We start from the raw sequence: 27,017 nt of genomic DNA, 5'->3' as shown, positions 1-27,017 counted from the left end.
TGTTTTCCTGCACATGGGTAACGACCCGATCGGCACAGCAGCCCTCTCATTTCATCTCACTGACGGAGTACACTTGACAGGTGTTCCCACTGGACCCGTCTCTCCCTCCAAAAACTCAACTCTTCCTCACAAGGCCCACTAGTCCTGGCAAGCAGGCAGGTGCTGGTGCTCCAGTCTAGGTAGTTTTGGCTTCCCTGGGTGATGCCCCTTCACCCATCTAGGAAGCTAACAAGCCTTGGCCGTCAGTCTTGGTCACAGGCAGATGTCTTGCACAGCTTGTCCTCCTCGCATAGCCAGACTGGTTACTTGTCAGTTGACAATTTTTAGTGTTTCAAGTTCACTTCTGATAACCTTTAAAAACTCAAATTCTAAATCAAATTTGGTGTCTGGAAGTGGACTATGTTGGGGGTCTGCTTCCTTTTGAAGTGCCCACTCCTCTGCCTGCCCTTCCTCCTGAAAAGCAGTCTATCACAGCAGGCGCAACTCAAAATTCGATAACCCCACAACACACACAATGGGAGTGACTAGAGTTAAAAAATGGATGTGAGCCACAATGATATGTGCATCAAACAGTTGGCCCAGGGCCTCAGCCCATGATTCTCTTATCAGTCCCATCTCCTTCCTGAGACATGGACAGTTTCTTTTCTTTTAACCTCTCTCTGAATCAAAGAGCACGGTTTGAAGTGCACTGGGGGAGCCTATCTCTCCCTTCTCCAGTGTGTTTTACCCAGGCTGCAGGAATACAGCAATACACACATGTATCTGAGAGGATTCCTCTACCTCCTCCCTTCACATTTCACCATCCAGCCCTGGTTCTCCAAAAACGGAACCCAAAATCTGCCATGTATTTTCCCATTCACAGCCACAAGTACACCCGGCACATGTACACCACTCATGCAATATGTAGCACTGTGCACCAAACTGATGTAGGCCATGTATGAACTAAGCACACAGCAGTGGAGTTTGTAGGCCTCACTCCAGTGACAGGTTAAAAAGGATCTGTTCCCTCCACTGAACACTACACAGTCTGCTGCCAACACCACGTCCTTGCTGCTTAACACGTTGTAAAGGCAGTAGCCTTTCACCACTATCAGGGTAACGCTTTGGGTGCCCCTCCCAGTCCATCCAGACTACAATCTGTGAAACAGGTCTATGTCATGGTGCACACACATGATCCATGTTTGCCTATAACAACAAAATCAGCTTTAAGGATCCAGACATCAGTAAAGTTGCGGCAAACCAGGCAGGGGTGCACGGCTATTACCAGTACTTTTCCTTTCCAACACTCCACATAATCATATTTCAGGAGTTGTCCTGTGGACCATTCCTAAGCTGTTCTACAGACCAAATAGGAGCAGATGTAACCATCACTGAAGTAGTATGCAGTGCTGGTAAAGAAACCGATGAAATTGCAAAAGGCAGGCATCTGCTGTTCTGCATTGCTCATTCACAATCCACTCCCCACCCACACACACACACCACTTTATGGAAACAACCCCGTTCAGGGGCATAGCTTGGTCACTAAGATTAAGTGGGGGTGAGCTTCACATGTCCCTGCAATCACGCTGGTATATCATATTAAAACACATTCAATGAGAAGAATACCACGAGGGTGGCTTAAGGGGGAATGGAAAGAGAGATAGGTGGATTGTTAGGAGCCCTTAAAACAACATTTTTCAAACTAGTTAACATTTTAATGCCTTTAATACAGAGAGTGTGTGTTTGTGTGCATGTGTATTTTTGTCAGTGTGGGAATGTGAAAATCCCCGTTGAAATCTCACACACACTTCATTATACCCGAATGAAAGCACGTGTACCCAACTATTTTTTGCAAAATACATTTTTTTTTTGGTGGAGGGGTAATACCCCCAACGAAGCTACCCCCTCCCCCCGGTCCCTTTTAATCCATCAGGAAAAAAACTGCAAAAAGAAAATCAGTTAGGAATCATATGATAGTTTCCCACAGAACAAATCCTCTGACATCTGACAGAAAAACAAAGGTCATTATTTGAGAGAAGGTGAGCAAAACAATGGAGATAATTTTAAGAGCTAATTCAGAAAAAATACTAACAATGGAGATAATTTTAAGAGCTAATTCAGAAAAAAAAGCTTAAGATTATATGGAAGATAAAAATAAAAAACAGACCGAATGGAACACAAAAAAGCTGCCCCATAATCGAGAAAACAGATTAAACTGTAGAGCCCTCGGATCAGGGATTCTACAAAGAGCTGTAAAAACAGAATTGAGGGGCTATTACTGTGTTCCACTACTGCATTCTGAAGGCTTTGGGTCAGCTTAAACCAAGGGCACAGTTGCACAGTTTCTATGGAAACAATATTCTTTAGAGGTTTTAACCCATGAATAGAAATACAGGCAACAATGAGAAATGGCACGAATTCTGCTATGTTTTAAAATCATTTTTAGATATGAAATGGCCTTTTTATATTTTTGAATAGTTGTATTAAAAGAAGGAAAGTAAATAGTAAATGTTAGCTTTGCATAGCCATCATTTGTGGTTTATTCGAGTTTTGTTCTGTCTGCATTAAGAAGGTGTTACAGGTTTCAGCATTTGGGTGGGACTATTCAGTTCGTGTTACTATTAGTAATGATTCCATGATGGAAAAAAATGCTTGTATTTTTCTTAGCTTTAAATCTGTTTTAATAAAATCTAAACAAATCAGAAGGGGACGGCTGTGCCACAATAATACTAATACAGTCAGCTCAGGTTATAATATACGGTCTCATCCGATTTAGGAATAAATCACAAGAGCGACCACTTGAATAAAACTAGCATTGGCAAAGCCAATAATACCAGGTTTAATTTGCAGTGTTGGCATTTTAGACACACACGTACACAGGAAGGAGCAGGCAGAGGGCCTAAAGTAGTCCCTAATGAAGTGAGAGGACATGGAACGATGCACTTTAACATACAACAGGGTGGGGTGAAAGATGAATACTCTAGTGGGCTGCGCCACGGCAAGACTGACAAAGCCTCAGGCCATGGCTCAAAGAGACTAGTTGAAGAAAGCGGACTGTTGAAAATGATGGACACGCCCACTCCATGTATTGTTATTAGTCGGTCTGTGTGATAGCAGCTCTGTAAAACCTCAGACATAAAAGGTTGTCATAACCAGAATAAAACAAACATTAATACCACAGCTCAGGGACACAATAGTTAACATATGGTAGGTTTGCATCAAAATGTCACCTTCACTCCTAAAAGAGAATTTCTAGCAGTCAAGGACTTACTGTCTATGGGTTTTTAATGACGCCTTTCGGGTTTGAAAAAAGTCCACCATTTCTCTCCTATTCTGCTTAGCATGTCAACTATTGACTGAGAATCTGAACAATTGAGACTACAAACTACAACTCCCTAGTACCTATACCAATTATATCTCTCAGCTAAACATTGATAGAAGACACAGGAACAGCAAGGGGCCTCAAAACTACTGCTTCACAGAGGGATGCTTGCAGGGAGAATTACTTACAACAGATAATATTTCTGGAGGATAAGTAATCTTCAAGCAGGTTCTTTATTTTATGAATAATCCTTCTAGGATTCAAAGTGGTGTGGAACACTTTTGCTATGAAACACTCTCCAACACCGTCAGGTGGTGCCACACAAACCTATCCACAACTTTGCTTCCAGCATGATGTCACTGACGTCACTAAAGTATCCTAAAACGCGGACGCCAGTCCTTGCTTTTTTCACACATCATTGATACTGTCCAGGGCTCTTAGTATCTCCTTAAAAATTCCCCCAACTTTCAACAGTGACTAAGTTGTATTTCTCCACAAAAGGCCTTCAAGTTTACACAATACAGTCCTACAAGAAGAAATCACTTTAGGAACCCCATGACAACTGCACATAGTATATGGGTTTAGGACAAGATCTCTTGCGCCTTTGTGCACCAGAAGGTTTTCAGGGAGCAAGAAGCCCAAGTCATTTTTGGCTAATGTTTGCAGAACAACTCCTAGGTGAGCTTGCTGTTTAAAAGTTGTCACCCTGCAGGGAACGTTCTTCTAAGAGAACAGCTAAAAACAAAAACTTGCAGAAGGAAGCAGAAGATTTTCATTGGGGATGAGGTCCTGCTACTGCGACTGTTCTGAGCCTCAACACTATTACCCAACACTGAACTATTCCTCCATGTAAGGCGACCCCACCGTTGTCTAGAAAGAGAAGAACATTTTTTTCGTATCCTTTAGATGGCCACAGATAGGTTGAGGCCTGCTGGAAGGCCATACCTGATCTTTTCAGGGCAGGTCTGCAATTCAATAGGCTACTTCCCAAGGGAATTATCTGTTACTATAGACTTGGTAACTACAGTGGCTCTGACTCATACACTGTGCCTCCATGGTCCTCGGCTTCTGCACCAAAGGAAAAGTTGTATTGCCTAGGCTCCAACCCCCATTCCACGGGTCCTTCAACACTGAGTTCAAAGCTGAAGGCGCTGCCGCTTATATAGCTGCATCGGGGCTCTAGCCCCACCGACATTTTGTCTGTCAGTCACTGGAAGGCAATAACTCAGTCCTTCAACTTATCAACCTGCAGCTCACCCAAGCTTATCTAGCCCACTCTGCAGCTCTGGTCATGCTTCAACGTCTCCAGTGGCTTGCTTGGCCCATGCTCCACTGGAGTAATACATGCTTGTCTCCTTAGTGGTTTGTCCCATTCAGAAGCACCACAGAGTGTTCTTCCATTGAATGTGTTAGAAAGCTACAGTAGGCCTTTTTAGAGGAAGTGTGGCTGGCCTCAAAATGGCCTCATCCATCATCTTTGATCTGTGGCTATATGCCTGGGATGAGCAGCAGACATCAGCATATTATAACCAAATTGTGCTGCCTCAATGGACTTGGGTGCGGATGAACAGTCTATAAAATGGGAGCTTATCATGGGGCCCCAAATAGAAAGCAGCCATCTTGGTACCGATCCACTTCCTGTATTTGTGGTAATCTGCGTTTTCCTGAGGGGGTTAGGGTGGTAATCAAATTCCCAGAAGAGTATTTTAATATGGACTCTCTCTCCTGTCGAAACAGGGCAAGAAAAGAGCATGGCACATCTTCCTCTGATCACTTTTGACAGCATTTAAGGAGATCAAAGGACTCAGTGTCATGTTCCAAACCCAGAAACAAAACGTCTGTCAAACAACTCCTCTGGGAATGTTACAGATACTAAGGGGCCTGTAAAAGGCAGGTAAGTCAGTATCTTAAAACCCCCTCGTATGAAATCTGGGTGAAAAATAAAACAAGCAGGAATGACCAAGAAACGTTTCGGCCCCAGTGAGTGTGGTGCTATTAAAAAGGGAACTAATATCCCGAGTGCCTTTAAGGGGTTAGCATCGTTAGTGACATCTATGACTTTGCTGCACTGACTTCCGATGACTTGATTATTTCAGAAATGTTATGATGAAAACAAGTGCATGGAGGCACTTTCATGCTGAGTAATGTGTGAGAAGCCTTTGAGAAAGCGTCATAAATTCGCCCTGAGGATGCACAATGAAATTACAAATATAAAAATGGTGTGACTATTTAGGGGTAGTGTGTAATCCAAAGGTAAGGGTGAAGTTGGGGACCACATCTAACAACGAGGGCTTTACCGAACACTCAGGGAAATTAGACAATTCAATCATCTTTAAAATGGTCCCCTTAGGTCTTATTTGGGTTGCTGAAAAGATAAGCACTTCATAAAATCAACCATTAATTGTTAAGAACCAGGTGCTTTCCCAAGCCCCTTTTAACACGACTGGGAAGTTGACAAAGTTGATCAGGGGCTCAATCGCTTCCAATCAAAGTTTGACTGAAAAGGGATAGCTAGAAAACAAGGCTACTAAGAAATATGCATTAAAATATCCTATAGTTGAAATCTTGGAAACGGATAAAAGCAAATGGTAAAGGAAAACATGGAAATGTTGTGCGTCATAAACAAGCAGAGTACGTTTTAATGAGGTATGCTACGATGTGAATTGCATTTTGTTACAGTTTTCTTTTTTGTTGACTGTTGAAATCTTAGAAAAAATCTTATGTTGAATAACATTAAAATGACAGGCTCTTAGCTTTCTAAATATTTCCATTTTAATTAGTGGTTGAATGGAGTCTTGTTTGTTTATACTTTCAGACAGAAATGTGTCGGAGGTTGTGCTAAACAAACTTTGCTTGACCACGAGGACGAAAGATACACAAACCTAGTGGTGGCCTAGCCTGGAAATGAAAGTGGAAGGTATAGAACTTATTTAATTGAAAAGATGCCAGTGAAACAGTTTTAACGCCAGCTACATTTGATAATCACACAAACTGAGTTTTCTGTTGTACAGGGCTTTTCTTGAAACTTAGCATGGTAATACATTAGTCCCACACATAAGCTTTACAACTCCTGCAATTTACAAACTACGTTCTAAAAGCTAGATCAGCCTGGCAGCCCCTTTGTTTGTAGGGTCGAGAGCGCAAGCGCACTAGCCTGCTGCAATCTCTCTGTGGGCTTTTAACCACGTCCACCACACGCCCATCAGTTTCATTGGTTCGTGGGCTTGTCTTTTTAAAACTGCTTGATTTCATTTGTGAAAGGCATGCATACATGCCTTTTCCGGTGTTTAGCCCTCCTCGAGCGCACTGGCCAACTACTGAAAACATACGAGTCTCCATGTTTTCCGCATTACTTCTGGGCTACTTTTTCTTTTTATTTCCTACGCAGCGTGATCTCACTGGGCAGTAGTCGAGTGCTTGCATGACATCAACCCTGTTACATGGATAATTGCATAACTGCCAACACGTTTGACTGCGAGCGAACTTCTGTTTCCTCTTGTGTGCTCCTTCACGCTTATGCTTATGGCGTGGCGCTTTAAATCGGCTCACTTATGTACAACTGTATTACTTTTCATTTTCAATTTATGTGGCAAGTAAAATCCGGTTAGTTCTAAATCGAGCAAATGCGAGACCCATTGCATTGCAAATGCTTGTTTCTTCTACCACCACTCTCCCTTTATGGTATTCTGGCAGAGAAAACGATATACTGGGTGAAATTTTAAAATAGCCTTGAAGGGTCCACGTATTGGTTTTGGAATCTGTTGTGTCACACCCAAAAACTGAGATGTTTACACTTATGAAAGTTGTTCTTAAAAGCATTAGTTGTCAGACTTTTTTGCATTCCACTGAGTACCCATGAACATAGAATTTCTGGGACATCTAATGGATGGGCCTAGATTCTTATATAAAGTATGTATTAAACCCATAATTTATGATGATTGTTTCTGCATTACACCAAACACCTCTTATGCTGTACTAATATGTTAAATAAATGGACGGATAAAACACCAAAAATACATTGTTTTTTCAGTCCTGTTTATTTTGCACAAAAGGCCGAGTTCACTTTAATTGTGTACACACACATGCACACACACACACACACACACACACACACATACACTTAAAAAAAACAAAGGTTACAGTGTTATTGTTAGCTTCTGAATTTACTCCCCCAAAACCACAGACACTCACCTGCTATAGTTAAAGATATTTCAAGTAACTATAATTTGTGCCCCCACAATGGAACAGTTTTCTTATAAATAATTTTACTGCAAATGTTACATTGATATTATCAATGATGGTAACAAAGACGTCATGAGTGATGTATTATGTGAGGTAATTCGCAGTGTATGGCAAGGGTGCGAATTATAGTTACCTGTGGCCACGCTCTGTGACCAACCCCTATAACAACCCAACCCCTGTGCAGCCCCTCCTACCCACGCCGATCTCGGCCCCAGGGACCCCATCCCCCGGCTTGCCATACGGCCATCCTCTATAACCACCCTACCCTGCGCAGCACACAGCCCTCGGCCATGCGCTGCGAGGGTTGGCCGGAAGGGCCTGGCCTGCAGCCAACCCCTATAACCACCCAACCCCGCACTTTCTTGTTGATGTGTGGGCAGCCAATCAGATCTCAGCCCGCGATCGGGAGGATTTGCGGAGCCTTCGCGTCCCTATATATACAAATTAGTTTTTTCTTTAAATACTCAAAAGCTACTGAACGGATTCACACCAGGTAACAAAAAGGTCGCTTTCTGGTCCAAGAGCTTCCTTTTGGACAAATTTGGTGTAATTCCTTCTTGTGTTTTGGGCGCTATTCCTGTTCAAAATCCCTATGGAAAAATGCTTGGGGAAAGAACATTTTGGGACTCCACCCCCCACCCTATTCTCGGTCCTCGCTTGACGGATCACCCCAAAACTTTCCAGACAGACGCTAAAGTGAACATCGTATTTTTGGGGAAAAGTTTGTGTAGATTCATCAAATGGCGCCAAAGTTATTAGCAAAATGAAAAATGCCTTTTCTATAGAAACTAGGTCCTAACTATAACTACCCAGTATACTAGCATATATATATATATATATATATATATATATATACAGAATTCAGTGCATTTTAGAAGTACGTACAAATAACAAAAATGTATCAAAAACTGTAGATCCTTGACCTTCCTTGTACTTCCTTAAACTTGTAGATCCTTTCCTTCTGAAATAATGAAGAGCTTAACACTGAAGATTTTCATTGTTTTGGCAGGGTTTGTATTACATCACACTGTGGTATGCCACCTTGATTTGGGGTCTCTTGCCTGCATTGTACTTTAGTGATGGCCTGTTCCATGCTGTAGGGAGCTACACCCTTCAACATGTGAAGGGAAAGGCGTTCACCCTTATCCCTGTCAGATCGACATAGCCATAAACTAACTTTTACCTTATGTTACACCACAATTCGGCTACTTCTTATCACCTTAATTATCATATGATACCATTACTTAATTAGTGAACAAAGAGGGGTGGAAAACAGAGTTGACTGAGTCCACATGTGAACTTGTGATCAATAGATCACAAGAGGCACTGCTTAACTCACTGAACCATCCTGCTTCAATCAAGCTGGGAAACATCGCATATGGTCTGGAAATAGGCCAATGGGATAAGGAGAGTGTTTTTTTGTCTTTAATGTTAGATGGCATCAGTTTCCTTTCAGATGAATGCCACGCCTATGTATCAGTATTCCGGACGTCATGGGGTAGAATAATGGGATCTTTCTAGAAAGGAGTTTTGACTCTGTCTTAAAGTTCAAGGTTTAAGAATTTGAAGTAAATCTCTCCAAGACTGCTGAACAAATCTCACCAAGACGGCCAAACAGTAGAGGCTGATGAGGGATGGCTAAATGTGGTTCTTTAGTTTGATTTTTTTTTTGGTAGACCTATTTTGCATTTGTTATAGTTGTTTGAGGCATGAGCAATGAAAGTCAATATAAAGCAGTTTCTGTTGTCATTTCAGGAGAGAGAATAATTTGCTCTAATAATGTGTACAGATCAGCCATATTTTCTTTTTCCTTTTGCAGAACAAGGAAGTTGCATCTGATGAGTCCAAACTCTTGTTTCCATTTGCTATATTTTCTGTACTTATGATTTGATTCGGGAAAGTTGAATATGATGTGTTACTTTTACATGTATTATATATTTTGTTACAGGTCTCTAGGTTAGTATGTTTTTCAACTTTGATTAATAAATCCATAATGATTATTCCAAGGATGCCCAAAAAAAGCAACACATTTTGAAAACAATTACAAATGTGTTTTATTAACACACAATATTATAAATTACACATTTGCATTAGTTCTGTAATACCTAAAAACGATGATTCCCATTAACCTCCCCCTCCCGCTAAAAACACAAAAAACATCTCATACTGTCAGTTCTCTTTCCTTCAAACAGAGCTAGAAAAGAGCTCTTTGGATAGTCCTATTTTTCTGAGGCATGTTCTCCTGAGGACAGGAGATGCTTGTGGTCTGACAGTTCTCTGCCTGAACCACTAGGTCCTTCTTTAGCCCACTAATTTGTCACCTCTTTACAGTACACTTCAGCAGCAGTCTAGTGTATCTTACCCATATTACCAAAACCTTGCCGGATTAAATCCTAAAGTTGGTGTTGTTCCTCCGCAAAGATATGCTCTGTATCCTCTTTCAGAAAGCATGTGCACGAAAGTATGACTCTGGGAGCATCCACTGCAATAGCATGTCCACCAGCAGAAAGTGTCTCCCAAAATTCAAGAAAGGCACAGTGTCTTCCCTTGCGTCCACATCCAACTTTAGCACGCTGTAGACAGTAGAGAATGACCTCCTCAACTCTGTAATCATGGGATGACAATAAGTGTCTGAAATCTGCCAGATATATAATAATTGCAATAATATGAACGTGGCTCAAGCAGTGCTGGTAGCTCAGAGACATTGGGGTTTGAGCATGAAAATGGGTCAATAGAAAGAACAAAGTGAGATGAAGGGTCATGGGTCAAGCATCTAGCTAGTTTGTCTGTCTACTGCTTTTGGCAAAGCCTCAAACGTCAAAGTCAGCTGCTGCTGAAGAGCAATTCGTATCCACTTCAGGCCCTCATGAATACTTCACGCTACAGGGGCTGGAGGACAAGTATTTCTTCACGTGGGGTGAGTCGATATTTGTAGTTCAATTAAAAACATCTGTATTGAAGAAAAACACACTTGGAGGGAAAGACTTCTCAATAGACATTGTGTGTTGGAAGAGGTTAAACCAAATGTGTGTTGGGAGGATCAAGTTGTGGCACCTCACTCCAGGCTCGCCATGAGAAGCTGAAGCTCACGGAAGGCGCTGCTTTGCCGGCCACTTTGTACTGTTTTGCTTTTTATCACCTTACTGATGTTACAAAGCTGCATATGGCATTGTTGACACTTCTCAAGCCTGCAAAGGAACAAAGCTACATTAAAATATAAAACACACAATCAATTTCAGCATTTCAATCAATTTTCAAATTTGAGAGCGGGAAGAAGGGAAAGCACTGCAAACATAGTCACATTCCTTAAAGCTCGCTCGAAAATACAATGTAGGAAGAAGTATGGGCTAATGTCACTAGGAACTTTTAATTCCTCATCACTGGAAACCACTAAGTAAAAACAGTTAAAGCCAAGACTATAATTGATGAACGCAGCCAACACAAGAGAGGGAAAAGTAAGATGATGAAAGCAGTAAGAACAAAAGCTCGAGCAATCAACCAGCCATTGCACACAGCTAAGAGAACATCATCTGGCAGATGTAGGAGTTTCCACTCAGAATCTAGGCTCACCTCTTTCGCCTGTATCCCCTGATAAAGTTACATACAATTCTAAGTTGTTTCCCACATACAGGAATGATACACTCTATAGAGTACCTTGGTAAATGACAGTCAAAGATAAATAGCTTGATGAGCCCTTGCATCTTTAGGTGTATGCAAATTAATAGGAAGAAATCTGGTGGCATGTCCTCAAAGCTACGCCCATACGTCTGCCCCTTACTTGCCTACTTGCAACTCACTGAAATTGGTCTACAGCTTTGTGTTTCATGCCATTTTACAGAAACCGTTTCATCAGTGGGAAATGTGCATGGCAAGTGATCAAATAACTTTCCAACACACAGGAATTAGTGAGGGGTAATATGTGCCAGCAGGTGGAACCCCACAACTCTGCAGTGCAGAGACTCCCTTTGCTTTCTATTTCGATGTCAGAAAATCCCCAATTTCTTCTTCTCCTCTAACCTTTACAAAGAGGGTAAGAGTGCTAGATGAATGGTGACATCAATTTTGAAACTAGGCACTGGACTAACGGAAGAGCACACCAGGACACCTCCTTGTTAGTGGAAATTATCTATCCGTATTAGGGCAAAAACGGTAAATAAATGTTCTAAGGGGGTTGACCAGATTTGACAAAAGCATTGCTAAAAAAAAGAGACAGGTACCTCAAACACAAAGTGAAACTACCCTCACATTTCAATATGTTTGCTTTTTTATGAGATCAAAGGCCAATGACAGAAATGCCTGTACTGTGGGGAGTCAGACCAAAACCAGAAGTGTCAGCAACAGACACTAGCTGATGGGTGAAAGCAAACGCGCTTTAGACGTCTAGGATCAGTCTACCACCGAAGTAAATGCGCTAACTAAAAATACATTCTGCCTGCTTTGAGGAAGGGGCTTTCAGTACCCTACAACAACCTAATTCGCATATTGTGCATGGCATTCTGAATACAAAAAGTGATCATACACATGATCATATACATAAACCACAGAAACCTCTTTGGGAACTATCAATAGGTTCAGAGTTTGAGAGGTTGAAACCAATCTATCCACTGAAGTTCCATAACAGCTGTAATGGCGCTACGTTAGGGGAAGGTATAAGCAGCTCCAGAATACCTGTAACATTTATTGAAAAGAGCACAGTTTAGTGTGGTCTGCAGATGTCTATTAATCTGACTGTGTGACAGAGCCTTGTTCTGGATTACCATTTTCATAAATTTGTGCTGACAGAAAGAAACAACAAACCTTTGGTAATGCTCTTTTTGGTAGATACTCTTACAGCAGTGAAATTCCTCTTGTGATATTCCCCAGAAGCCAGACTGAATAGGGAGAATTTTGTCAGCAATTTCTTAGTGCTTCGAAAGCTAGCATTGTGTGGCTCTGCTTCAGGTGCGTCCCACCCCAGGTGAGACACTGGGGCCACTAGATTGCCACCACTTCCATGTGCTGGCATTAGTTTCTTTCTGATATCTGTCCATGTCGTTGGATGTGGAGCCTTCCATAATCAGACAGTGCCAGTTTGCAGATTTCTAGATTAGATCTGGAGTTAGATAAGAGTATCCACGAGAGAGCATTACCGTAAGTAAGTAACTTGATCTTCAGATAGATACTTATAACCGCAGGTTCCTCACCTTGTGAGAAGATGCTATAGCAGTACTTCCCAAGGTGGGGGTCTGTGGAATGGCTCAGACTAGGGAATCCATCAGAACTGAATGAGCAAAGTGCCCCTCCACCAGACATTGTTATCCTGGCAATAGTGCGTCACAAACGTGTTCAGTGATACAAACGTAGTACCCTGAGAAATGTCTGAGATTTGAACACTGCAAGCACTGCAAGGCCAGAATGGTGGTGGCTGTCTGCTCCGATGGAGTGAGCATGTATGCCCTCTGGAGACTGTTTCTTGGCCAGTCCATAATGGATCTTGTTAGACAAGACACTCCATCTGGAGGGGGTGTTTTTTCAACAATTTTTAAAAAAAAATTTAACAGCTCCCCCTTTTTTATCCCAGAGAACCCTACAAAGAGCTAACGTCCACCCTACGTTCTTTGGTGCCATCAATGTAATAGCTTAAATATCTCTTTGGGTCAAACTGATGAGGCTTTTCATCCATATTAAATGGTGAGGTTGGGGGATGTAGGCCGGCCGGGTGGTAGAATGCCCAGTGTGGTAGGGCATGGCAAACTTCAGGAGACTAGTTTGTCCAGGAAGGTGGTGGTGTATGGCTGCTAGACAGAGTGCCTGTAATTCACTCATGTGACAAGCTGAAGCAGTCACTATGAGGAATGCTGTTTTTACTGTCAGGAGATGTAGAGAACAACTGTGCATCAGTCCATATTCAGCGCGCATGAGAAAGTTGAAAGCAAAATTAAGGTCCCACTGAGGCATCACAAACAGTGTTGGCTGGAACATACAAGTCAGCCCATGTGATATAAAAATAGATGGCTGATCGGGAAGATGTAAAAAGGCAGAAAGGGTTGATAAGTAACTTAACTGTTGCAACAGCAAGGCCTTGCTGGGCTAAAGAAAGACAGAATAACAATATGCCAGCTAACTGTGCCTGTAGAGGCTCAATATTGTGGGAAGAAGTCCATACAACAAATGTCTCGCTTCGTCTCGCATAGTTTTAGTGGAGGGTCTCCTGGATGCCAGTATGACACAAACTACTTCAGGAGAAAGTTCGAAAGTCATCAATTGTCATCACTCAATCTGCACACATTGATATCTGAGTTTCCCAGGCTCGGGTGCAGGTCCTTGCCCTTCTGCTGTGACAGGAGGTGCTCCCAAAGAGGTAGCTGAATCAAAGGACAGATGCTCATGGCCAGAAGGTCTGGATCCCATGCTCTGCTCGTCTAGTCTGGGGCCACTAGGATAACATGGTCCTGTCTTTCGTGACCTTTAGCAGAACTTTGGGCACGAGAGGTAAAGGTGGAAGGCATACAAGAGTTCCAAGCTCCATTCCAGTCAAAAGGCATATCCAAGGGAAAATCGTTTTGGGAACAACAACATGCAAAAGCATGGACACTACATATTCTCGGAAGTGTCAAAACAATCGAGTCAGGGTTCGCCCCATTGCTTGAAGATGCCCTGAGCACTTCTGAGTGTCATCGTCATTCGTAATCTGGGAGGCAATGCCTAATTAATTAGTCCACCATGGTGTTTATAGATCCTGCCAGGTGTTGCACGATGAGGTAAATGCCCTGACAACTCTGCCAGTTTAAGAGACGTACAGGACCTGTGACCTCACTATGCCCTGCTTGTTGCAATAGCACATGGCAGTTGTGTTCCCCATGAATACCTCTATCCATTCTCCCTTGATGGTTAGGAGGAAGGCTCTCAGCGGCAAACCAATCACCCACAACTACAACAAACTGATGTGAAGACTGGTTTCTGCAAGAGACCAGAGATCTCCACCCCTTCCAGCCAGATTACCTCTCTAACCTAGCAACAATATATCTGCCACAACCATTAGCTTAGCTCTGGGTGGGGAAGGGAGAGGGGTCTGCCACCAGTCCAATTGCAGTCCAGCAGCCACAACGACAGGTCTTTCACAGTCTCCTCCAACACCTTGTTGGATTCTGACTGGTTTCCTTGGAGCAGAGCTCAATGAGACTTCACACACCCCTGAAGAGCTCACCTGTGCCACCTGACATGGTCCACTAGTAGGATGCAAGAAGCCAAAGTCTGAGGTGTTCTGAGATTCAGGTCAAGGGCTGAAATGTTGGAGTCACAGCCAAAATATCCTGGACTCGGTGGGGTGGAGGGAAGGCACGGAATAGCACTGTATTCAGGATGTGGAGCCTTTGTGAAAGAGTGAAGTGTGACTTTGGCACACTGATGGAGATTCCCAAAAATGTTATCAGGTAGGCCATTGTCTTGAGGTGGTGCACGACTGATTGAAGCAAGCACACCTTCAGCAATCAGTCGTAAAGTTATAGGAAGACTGGCATTCTAAACCTTGGAAGATGTGTGAACACCCGAGGTATACTGGTAATGCCAATGGGGAACACCAGAAACTGAAAGGGCCTACCTGACACTGCAAATAAAGTGTGTGGGAGTGAAGGACAGGGATGTGAAAAATGGTGTCCTGCAACACCATCAAGTTGTAAGGATCCAGGGCAGACAGAACCTGTGCCAAGAGTTAGCATTGTGAACTTGTCTGTTTTTTGAGGAAGAAGTTGAGAGGGTGAAGACATTAAATACGGTGAAGTACTGCCCCTTTTTTGGCACCAGAAAGTAATAGGAGTAGCAACCACTACCGTTTGCGGATGCCGCTCCCCTTTCTATGACTTTCTTGTTCAAGAGATCTTGGACGTCCTTCCGTTAGATGGACAGGTGTTCCTTCAGAAGCTGCTGTGGTGTAAGTGGCATGTTTGGAGGGGTGGCTAGAAAAGGAAGGCATTTCTATTGTGGACTAATTGAAACATCAAACTGTTGATTGTTGTAGGTGATAGTTTGCCACTTGTGGGGGTGATAATTTATTCTGCCTCCAACCAAGTGACGATGTGCAGCTGAGGTCAAACTAAAAAGGATTTGCAGCAGCAGGTATTGGGTAACGTGTTGCCCCGAGGGTCTGGATGCTGTTGGCCTCTACTTCGAAAGAACTGGGAGATCTGTTGTTGCAGAGACAGGTTCTGGTGTTACCTTTGTTGGATGCCACTTCAAAAGCCTTGAAACAGGCGATATTGCTGGGGAAAGTGCTGCATGGTGCTCAGAAGACAAGTGAGTGAGCTTTAGCTTTAGTCTCTTGCAAGTGCTCTAGGGGCAACTCTGTCTTGTTTCCGAACAGTTAGATGCCAGTGAATGGCTTGGGCATCAATGGAGAACCCCGTGGATCCGTTTGTACCATCTGCCCTACCAAAACAGTTGATAGTGTCCAGGCCTTACCTAAAGACGTATTTTGCTGCATCTTACCAGTCTTATATGATCTGCTGCAGATTGGTTTGATGGTCATCAGGGCCTGCCGGCAAGATGTTGCTAACAATGTCGCACAACGTATGAAAGCAACAATCTAGGAGGCAACTTGAGTTGATGGATCTAAGGAAGAGGCTGGCAGAGGAGAATTTGCTTTTCCCAAAGGTCTCCATGCAGTTGGATTCTCTATGTGGCTGTGTAGTAGAAAGTGAATTAGGATTTATCTTTCTTGTCAAGGCTTGAACCTCCAGGCCTTCTGGTGTGGATTGCTTGAGAGGGAAGGATTAGTCTTTGGGAGCGAGCCTATTTCTCCTCATGATCTCCCTATTGACAGTGAAGTAAAATCCAGATTTTGCCCAAGGGCCCAGTAAAATGTATTTGATGGCCTTGTTAAAGCAGCCCTCCAGATGACAATTGTAACATATACTGATTCTTCTCTGGAAGGGCCAGAAGGAGAATTGAGACCAGTGTCAGGAGATGTGTCCAGGCCACTAACATCTTTGATGTAAAAAATAAGTTCTCCTCATCATAGAGTTAGGATTCATCATCTGCAGCGTCTTAGCCGTGTGGTTGAGGGTTATAATAGTCGCAGCAACAAAAGTGTACCTTCAGAGTCTAGACTGAGGTTGAGGTCGAGATGGGTGCGGCTTCAGCCAAGTTCTGGTGGTTGTGCTTCAGAGACCAATCGTACTGTAGGTTCTTCCTCCAGCATCAGCAGTATGATGCGAGTGAAATCAGCACCAGATGAGGGGTCTTGGATGGGGAGACATGGATTAGGCATTTTGCTCAAGCAGTCATGCATATCCAAGGCCAGTTTGGATTTGTTAAGGCAGGATATGGAACTACAAATAAACTTGCCCATAGCAGGTTGTGGCTACGGCTACTGATTTTGCCTGAGGTAAGTGAAGACAGCACATTAAAGGCACATATCACAGGATTGAAACTCTATGCAATGTAGTGGTTTATGTAGAATTAAGTAAAGTATACGCAAGCTGTGTTTGATTTTTTTCTCTTTATAATAGTGTTAATTTTTAAATTTAATGTAGGGCAATCTTTGCCATCAATTGTTGTACAGTTTAGTGCCCGATTTTCTATATACCTTTGTAACAGCCAGGTAGATTTTTACAGAAGAGATCAGTAATTCTGATTTGGCTAGGTACGGCAAGTACAAAAAGTTACTTACCTTTGGTAATGCTCTTTCTGGTAGAGATTCTATCTAGCTGCAGAAAATGCATATTTTGAATATTCCCCGGGTGTTGGATGGGATCTGGAAACTTTTCAGTAGTACCTCTGCGGGCCAGAAGGTGGTACCTTGCAGCTCTGCATGGACGTCGTTCTGCTTCAGAAATGATGTCTGGGGTCTATATAGGTGCCAATCCAGCAGGCTGAAGTCAGTTGCTGTTGAGATTGTTAATGCCCCAGGCACAGAGCCTCAAAAGCAAAACCAGTAGACAGTGTGCAGATTCCTATATGCAGGATCTTAGTAATAGGCAGAGTTCACTCACAAAACAATGAGGCTGAGCACACTCATCACCTAGGCCATAATTGTTATTGGAGTTGGTCCCAAAAAGGGAATGCAAAGAATGTTGTCTGCCTTGCAGTAAATAGAATGCAGAAATAGATGCCTCTGTCCAATTTGGGTGTGACGCGGGTCAAGGTGGGACCTGCGCCAATTCATCGTCAGAGGGGACAATTAGGGCCACCTCTTTGAGGAGGCAAAAGCAACATCGACGTACCCAGGCCTGGCGTGGTTTTGGGTGCTGGAACCACCGTTGGTACAGGAGCCAGAGGCAAGACTGGCTCAGAGGGACCAGTTGGCGCTGGGGAACCTGCAGATGGTATTTTATGTAGTAGCCCCCTTGGGGTCCGAGAGAGTTGGCAGAGATCGGAAGAGCCACAGCATAGCTGCGCAGACTCCTCTGATCTGGCGCGGTGTGGTTGAAGACCCCCAGAAACTCGGGTTAAGCCATAATCAACTGCAGAATCAGCTCCAAATTTAGCTGACTTTGAGAGCATGATTGAGATGGATGGCACCACCCTTGTGCTTGCTCTGGGAAGTGCAATTGGCACGAAGGAGCAGAACTCCATTTAATTTATTTTTTGTATTTTGTGCTTACATGATGACTGGACCTTCATCCGTCAGCTCCGGGATCAGGAGTGGGGGTAGGATTGAACCTTTGATGCAAAGCGGGACTTGGAGCCGTCCCAAAACGGGGTTTTCTTATGCTTTGTGACAAATTGTCACCTTGCGTTCCCTGATGGCCTTCGGGTTCATCGGCACAGACTCCACAGGTCTTGGAGTCATGGCTCGACTCCGGACACCACAAGCATACCCCTTGTGAATCCATCAGACATTTGTTGGCAACAGTCCCTACAGGGCTTTGAAATCTGTTTTTTTTAAGGAGGTGACATCCCTTGCACACTGAGTAATTGTTTTGTGAAAATTGGGGTAGGTGTCCCTGACAGACAAGAAGCAACTCCGGGTCAGCGCCTGGTAGTGTGGAAAGAAAGCAACTGAAGTCAACCTGCGGGAGTGGCACTTATATAGGCTCCACACTTCATTTCTGGAGCAGAACAGCATTAGTGTAGAGTTGGAAGGCACAATTTTTCAGCAAGCAGAGGTACTGCTGAAACGTCTCCGGATCCAGTCTGCCTAGGGAATATTCAAAAGGTGAGTAATCTACAGCTATATCAAAAAGACAGGTCATGTCCTTTACTGTGGCACCATATACAGAATCTATTCTATTGTAGTGCATAGCATGAGCTTGCTTAGGGATGTTTTGCTTACTGAATTATCTCTGTCCTTTCAAGAAGACAATTCAGATGTCCACACTGCTTGACTTTCTGAGCCAGGCAGCCAAATTCAAGGATTGTACGCTTGCCTAGAGTATTTGGCCTTGAAGTCTGGTTAAAAAAAAAAAATGGACAGGTACTTTTCCTCAGAAGGACACCAATATTTTCAGTTTAAATTTATTTTCATTCCCAAGTATAAAAGAACATTTGAGTGACGCTGAAAATGACTTGTCAATATTGATGTTCAAATCTGGCCTTATTAGGGGTCTGGCTGTGGTTTAAAAGCCCTGAGCTATGTTTTGTTGTGAATATATTGACTGAGCCATCCAAGTATAGGTAAAGAAATGTTCTTTTCTTAATTAGATGGACTGTGAAAACTGCCATACACTTTGAGAATGTCATGGGAGCAGATTTTAGTCCAAATTGAAGAAAGGAGAATTTGTAGAGAATGCCTCCTAGAAGATATCTGTTATTTCCTATGTTAATCTGCAACTGGCATGTGGAAGTATGTGTAATGCAGATCTGTGAACCACAGTTAATTGTTGCTTCTGATGTGTGAAAAACATCCTGAATTTATTTTTGAGAATTTACTAGTCAACAAACCAGAGATCTAACGTTGGTCAATATTAATTTGTTTAACCTTTTTTTTAACAGTAAGAAGTACCTGGAGTACACTCCTTTGCAGTTCTGATGATACTTTTTCTACTGCTTGTCTGGTTAATAGAAGCAGCGATTCCTCTTTCAGTGAAGGCAAGAGATGATATGCCATTGGTTTTGGTGAAAAAGGAAGGGGAATTGCCTTCAAGCAACTCAAATAGTTTTGTCTAAGATGCCTAATACCCATCTCTCTATGCTTATAATCTTCCACTCTTACAGGTGTAACATCATTGCTGCACCCACAGGAGTGGGTTACTGGAGGGGTGTATTGGAACATCATTGTTACTTCTTTCCCTAAAAGCTAAGGTCTTCAGTGGAGATGATTTCCATTTCTGGTATCTCCTCTGATACTGATGTTTTTTGCTTTGCTTTAGTTGGTGTAGTGCCTGTTAGCACCAGCTCAGGGACTGAATCATCTGATGGGAGAAACAGGAATCTTTATGCCTGTACAGGCTGAATAATTTCTTCTGTTCCTCTAGCCCAAATGCCTTCATGGTATCTGCTTTGTTCTTCATGCAAAGCACCTCTTTTATATTTTGCATGGAGGGTGCTGTTCCTGAAAAAGCCAGGATGGCTATTGTGAGTTGGGCACAGGGCATCAGTGATGGCTGTCTCAGCCACAAAGCTCTTCAAAAGTAGATGCTACGACAGTATTCTGCAGCTGCAAGTTCACTGTAGTGCTATTCACCTGGTTTGAAAGCAGAAAGCTTTCTTTCAGTCCTTTGAAGAGATCCTGTTGGGTGGGGGTTTGGGAATCTGTCACAAAGGAAATCCTACTGTGGGAAAATGCCACTGTTGGCATGGTTACCCTCTAACGTTTTGCCTTTTGTTGGTGCCAGCTTTGATTGAAAGTGTGCTGGGACCCTGCTAACCAGGCCCCAGCACCAGTGTTCTATCCCTAAAACTGTACCTTTGTCTGCACAATTGGCACAGCCCTGGAACACAGATAAGTCCCTTGTAGAAGATACCCCTGGTACCAAGGGCCCTGTGGCCAGGGAATGTCTCTAAGGGCTGCAGCATGTGGACCCCTCACTCAGCACATGCACACTGCCTCACAGCTTCTGTGTGCTGGTGGGGAGCAAAAGACTAAGTCGACATGGCACTCCCCTCAGGGTGCCATGCCCACAAACCACTGCCTATGGCATAGGTAAGTTACCCCTCTAGCAGGCCTTACAGCCCTAAGGCAGGGTGCACTATACCACAGGTGAGGGCATAGCTGCATGAGCACTATGCCCCTACAGTGTCTACGTCTATTCTTAGACATTGTAAGTGCAGGGTAGCTATATAGAGTATATGGTCTGGGAGTTTGTCAAAAACAAACTCAACAGTTCCATAATGGCTACACTGAATACTGGGAAGTTTGGTGTCAAACTTCTCAGCACAATAAATCCACACTGATGCCAGTGTGGGATTATTGAGAAATGCCTGTTCACACAAGCAGACTTAGAGATGCCCCTTGCCTGCCATCCCAACTGCTAGCACTAGGCTGACCTGTCTCTGCCAGCCTGCCACTTCGAGACCAGTTTCTGGCCACATGGGGAGAGTGCCTTTGTGCACTCTGTGACCAGGAACAAAGCCTGTCCTGGGTGGAGGTGCTTCCCACCTCCCCCTGCAGGAACTTTAACACCTGGCGGTGAGCCAGCCTGGTTTTACAACACCCCAGGGCACTCCAGCTAGTGGAGATACCCGCCCCCCCCGGACACAGCCCTCACTTTTGGTGGCAAGTCCGGGGAGATAATGAGAAAAACGAGGAGTCACCCCCTCAGACAGGTCCACCCTTAAGGTGACCAGAGCTGATGTTACCCCCTCCTCAGAAAATCCTCCTTCTTGCTTTGGAGGATTTCTCCCATTAGGATTAGGGATGTGAACCCCTACCTCCACCCCCCCAAACGGAGGAGGCACAAGGAGGGTGTAGCCACCCTCAGGGACAGTAGCCATTGGCTACTGCCCTCCAGCCCTAAACACACCCCTAAATTTAATATTTAAGGGCTACCCTGAACCCAGGAAATCAGATTCCTGATGACCTACAAAGAAGAACTGCTGATCTGAAAACCCTGCAGAGAAGAAGGAAGACAACTGCTTTGGCCCTAGCCCTACCGGCCTGTCTCCTGATTCAAAGAACCTGCACCAGCGACACATCCTGCGGGCCCAGCGACCTCTGACGACTCAGAGGACTGCCCTGCAACTACAAAGGACCAAGAAACTCCTGTGGACAGCGGCCCTGTCTAAACAAACAAGAAGAAACCATCTTTAAAGGGACTCCCACCTCACTCCAGAAGCGTGAGTCCCCACCACCCTGCACCAGACGCCCCTGGCCCCTGTCCAGAGAAACCAATGTCGCAGAGAGGACCCCCAGGCGACTCAGACAACATGTCCACCCTGAACCAACCTCTCTGCATCCCCACGACGACGCCTGCAGAGGGAATCCCGAGGACTCACCTGACCGCGACTGCCCCATGAAAAGAAACCCGACGCCTGGAAGAAGCACTGCACCCGCAGCCCTCAGGGCCATGAAGAACCAACCACTGGTGCAGCAGTGACCAGCAGGTGGCCCTCACCCTTGCCCAGTCGGTGGCTGGCCCGAGAAGCCCCCATGTGCCCAGCCTGCAACGTCTGAGTGACCCCCAGGACCCTTCATTGATTTCTATCACAAACCCAACGCCTTGTTTGCCCACTGCACCCGGCTGCCCCTGTGCCGCTGAGTGTCTACTCCCCCCCCCCCCCTAGCCCCCCAGTGCTCTACAAAACCTGCCGGGTCTGCTTCCCGAGGACACAGGTACTTACCTGCTAGCAGACTGGAACTGGAGCACCCCTTGTTTCCATAGGCGCCTATGTTATTTGGGCCCCTCTTTGACCTCTGCTGCTGGTGCTGGGTGTTTGAGGTTGACTTGAACCCCCAACAGTGGGCTGCCTATGCCCCGGAGACTGAACTTGTAAGTGCCTTACTTACCTCAAAAACTAACCTGTACTTACCTCCCCTAGGAACTGTTGAATTTTGCAGTGTCCACTTTTAAAATAGCGTATTGCCATTTTATGCCAAACTGTGTACATTGCTGTTTTGATTCAAAGTTCTATCTATATATATGCAAAGTACCTTACATTTAATGTACTTACCTGCAATTTGACTCTTGTGGTTCAAAAATAAATTAAGAAAATAATATTTTTCTATATAAAAACCTATTGGCCTGGAGTCAAGTCACTGTGTGTGTGTTCCCATTTATTGCCTGTGTGTACACAACAAATGCTTAACACTACCCTCTGATAAGCCTAATTGCGGGACCACATTACTACAAAAAGAGCATTAGTATTATCTACTGTTGCCTCTGTCAAGCCTCTTGGGGAACCCCTGGACTCTGTTCTCTCACTTTGAGATATATACAGAACCAGCTTCCTACACATACCTTCCTAAATTTCTCACTGATACTGTTTTCCCAGGTGAGTCTTTTACTCTCTCTTCTGAGGGACTAGCTGATTCTGTGCTGATGTATGCTTAAACCTCACTGCCAAAAGAAACACAACTTGTCTTTTCCCTTCGTGTCTGTTTAGCAGAAACCCATGTTTGCTTCGGTGGATAGGCCTTTCCAGCAAGTAAAGATGATGAAGGGATAGAGTGGACAGATGAAGGTGATACTAACCACAGTTTTGACAACAGAGGTGTCATTTTCTGCTTCTTTGACATCAAGGACAATTCTGGTACCCTTGTAATCGACATTCAGTGAGTCACAGTCAATCTGGGGTCCTGCACGATTCTGTTATCCTCTATGACATCAGCGTGAAATGTCTTGATATGGATAGCTGATCATGCGCTCTGTGCCGTTAATAGCATTGGGAATAATGCCAGTTTGAATGGTGGCCCACACAGGTCCAAGGATGCAGGGGTGGTTGTAATGTGAGACTGAGCAAGCATTAACAACTTAAGCTTCTGTGGTACTACGGGTGGTGCTTCAGCTGGAATACTAAAAAACAAAAATGTGGGATGTAGGTCCGGTGGGGATTAGCTTCCCACACAGGGGTCAGGGGGTATTTGGCACAGAGCCTGGCTGCAGGTCAGATTCTGTAGTCAACTCCAAAGCTGCGCAAGGCAGCGGTTTGGCCACAGACATTCGTCAGGCCCTGCAGCCAACCCAATGCTTTTTAAAATCAATATTTAACTACTGAAAAACTTGTCAAGCTTGGAGAAGTAACTGTGGGTTTTACATCAGAATTTTAGCTAAGTTCCATTCCTAATTGGAAGAAGACTGTGCCATGTTTACTCAAGCTGTTGAGTGGCCTCCAATCCAAAAACACGATTGTCAATCCGGATCATGACATAGAAAGCAGATTTGTCTAGATACTGTAAAATACAATCTGGATTTAGGTAAAACACAGAGGAGAGAATCCTTATATTATCCAATTATAAATAATAAGTTATATGTAACTGTAGTTCTACATTATTTGGAATTCAAGGATTCACAATCTTGAATAATTCCCCATTGTCGAGGAGGAGCCTCGGGTCTTATACAACAGCATGAAGAAACAAGTTAAAAAACAGACATTAATAGCCTACCCAACTCAATAGATATGACCCAAACTCAAGCAAATGAGATGAAGGTACTGTGAATTTGACTCTTCCCAGAAGCCACTGTAGCTCAGATTTCAAAGTGCTTGTGTGAACAGGCATAATTATTTGGTGAGCCTTTAAGCAAGGAGAAGGGATGGAATTGTGTATTCATGAAATATGCCAAAGCTGGAGAGCTGCAGCTACAGGTAACATTTCTTTCCCAGTTTTGATTTTTTATGGATTCACATGTTTGAGTCAGAATAGTATGCAGTATAAGTAATGGAAGGAGGGAGAAAAGAGCTTAGCTCAAACAAAAGGCTGTATAGGTCTGCTTGCCTGACTGCCTCCTCCTTGCCCTTCTCAGACACATTGCTGACCTAAATCAGTGAGCTCCTGTAATAGGGCCACTATCACTGTAACCTTCGTGTGGACTGTGCCCTGGCCTTTGCTGACAATTGTTAGTTAGCCTTCAAGTGGCAAAATGTGACCGCTGTAGAAATCCAGGAAACAATACTTTGAAAACCATCCAGTGATAGTTTGAAATCCATTTTCTTAAATTGCCCCTATAAAGATGCCTGTAAAGAAAGAGCTGGCCTGACTGTCTGAAGGAGTGAGTTGTTGCAATATAGAATTTGAGACACTCTCTTATGTCCATAGAGTGTCTGTTCGAGCTGTACCATCAAGACTCCTGAAAAAATATAAGGCACCTGACCAAGACCCTTTGTTCCTCCAATCAGATCCTCCCCCAGATCCAGTGATTGTGGCAGCTGCAAAAAAGACGCATGCCACTGCTTTATCCTCAACTGCACCACCGGATAAAGATAGTAAACAATTTGACTCAATGGGGAAGAGAACGTGTAATACCTCAGCATCATACATGAAGGTATCTGGTGCAACAACTTTGCTTGGCAGGTACGACAGGTCATTGTGGGTCTCCCTTTCTAGGTTTTCCCAAAAACTGCCTAAAGAAGACACACAAGATTTTCAGGAAATCTTAGAAGAGGGTGGTCTAGTGGCAAACCAGATCATTAGCTCAGCGGCTGATGCCTCTGATCTCTCCGCTCATGGTTATTTTCACAGCATCTCTATGAGACGTTTATCATGGCTAAGAATTACAGGATTAAAACTTGAATCTCAGCAGAGAATATCGAATCTTCCCTTCAATGGATTGTCTCTTTTTGGTACACACCAATGAGGAATTGGCCAGAATAAAAACAGTAGCAGACACTCTCAAAGCTGTGGGCCTGGAAAAACGGAAAGAGTTCAGAAGAAGATACAGGCCCTATGACCGACGTCATGTGCAACAGAGAGTTCAAACCCCTTACTGGGTGCCACAACAACAATATGGTTGGTCACATCACTATCCTCGATGACCAGGTAGAAGAAAAAATGCTCAGGGTTGTTATGAGAACCCACTCTAGTTTCCTACCAAAGGTGGTTTCCAGACTGTTTTGCTCCCTACCTTTTTCCCACACCAGCAGAAAGAGCTCTACACTCTTTAGAACTGAAGAGAGTTCTAAAATTCTATTTGGATGAAACAAAAGACATTAGACAATCTGATCACTTATTTGCGATCTATGGCCCAATGAGAACAGGCATGGCTGCTTTCGAACAAACTATTTCTAGATGGGTAGTTTCTTGAATTGTGTTTACCTATCAGCTAGCCAAAAAGCAATTGACTGCCAGGACCAAAGCCCATTCCACCAGGGCCAAGGCAGCGACGATACTGTTTCTGAAAAATGTACCCATCGCTGCAATGCAGCAACATGGAGATTGGTACATACTTTTACAAAACATTACTGTCTCGATTCAGATACTAGAGCAGACACCCAAATGGGACAGGCCTTGTTATGAAACCTGTTTAAATAATCTGATCAACTGCTGTAGCTTAATCAGGCTTCTTCCGCACGGATCTGGGATGGGCTTACTACTCTATTCAGTGCTTATGACTATTGATGAGGATCTCCTGGAAGAGAAGGATAAGTTACTTACCGGTAATCCGAGTTCTCTTCCAGGGGAATCCTCATCAAAGTCATAAGAAACCCTCCATTCTCCCCGGACGAACCTTCGCATACAGCAGTTCATGTTTTAGAGGAGCTTTCTCATTCTCTACTTCACCGTTAAAACAGAGCTGATTTAACTGCCACCTTCCTCTGACCTCTGAGGCATGGTGGGATACTGGAGATCTCCGAGGCCTTAAAGGCACTGTGCCATTTATTTGCTTCACCATGTTAACCTGAATGCAGCCTGTTGCCCAAAAAAATGTCTGTGCTTTTTCATTACAGTTTTCTATTCAATAAAACATAGTACTGTTATCTATGCCTCCTTTTTTTCTGAGTTTCAGAAATTCTGGAGTTCTTTTTCATATTTATTATTAACGAAAACTTACCAAAAATTAGACTTGTTTTTACCTCTTGAACATAGGCTGCATGTATATATATATATATTGCGGCAGGAATAATTCAGTGCTTATGACTATTGATGAGGATCCCCTGAAAGAGAAGGTTCTTTTATTGTGTGTGCTTGCAATTCACCAGTCCTCCACGCTGATGTTAAGTCTAAAAGCAAAGCCACTTTCAGTGGCAAATACCTCAAATCTGCTTTATGTATTTGCTGGAACGGACTCTTCATTAAATGGGACAAGAATGTTTCCTCACAAAACTGTGCTTCCTCACTGGTTGGAATGCTCTGCAGAGGCCCTTGTAAAATTCTTTAATTAGCCTAGAAGAGAGAAGATGGTGTAGAAATGAAGTGGAAGTATCTGGCAATCGGCACAACGTGAACTTTAACTCAGGTACACTAGAGTCCTGATTGAGCTACCTGTAAGATATATGGAAGCAGTTGCTGAGAATGGGTGAAGCAGAAGAATGCAGGCCTTTCGAGATGCACCAAGAACAGAAACTTTTCTGTTTGGCCTTATAAATTCAGTTGGTGGTCTTTGCTCTTGCTTAGGCAAGTATTATTCTGCAATCTTCAATAATGTCCAAGCTGAACAATTAATTGTGCTGAGAAGCCAGACTG

At 43.7% G+C, this 27,017-nt stretch overlaps 1 protein-coding gene across 7 annotated transcripts in view; it reads right to left on the bottom strand.

Moving 5' to 3' along the window:
* Positions 1-9,572: 9,572 nt before the first annotated feature.
* KATNB1 (katanin regulatory subunit B1) overlaps positions 9,573-27,017 on the bottom strand; it is a 434,067-nt gene continuing 416,622 nt past the window's right edge. For all 7 annotated transcript variants that reach the window (XM_069217361.1, XM_069217365.1, XM_069217360.1 and 4 more), the window contains one exon: positions 9,573-10,731. In XM_069217361.1, the coding sequence (XP_069073462.1) occupies positions 10,599-10,731 (133 nt within the window). In that variant the 3' untranslated portion in view covers positions 9,573-10,598. The remainder of the gene's footprint in view (positions 10,732-27,017) is intronic.

The sequence above is a fragment of the Pleurodeles waltl genome, chromosome 12 (genome assembly GCF_031143425.1).
Source record: "Pleurodeles waltl isolate 20211129_DDA chromosome 12, aPleWal1.hap1.20221129, whole genome shotgun sequence".
Lineage (NCBI taxonomy): Eukaryota > Metazoa > Chordata > Amphibia > Caudata > Salamandridae > Pleurodeles > Pleurodeles waltl.
The sequence above is the reverse complement of the archived record's forward strand: the minus strand, read 5'-3'. Positions and strand labels throughout refer to the sequence as shown.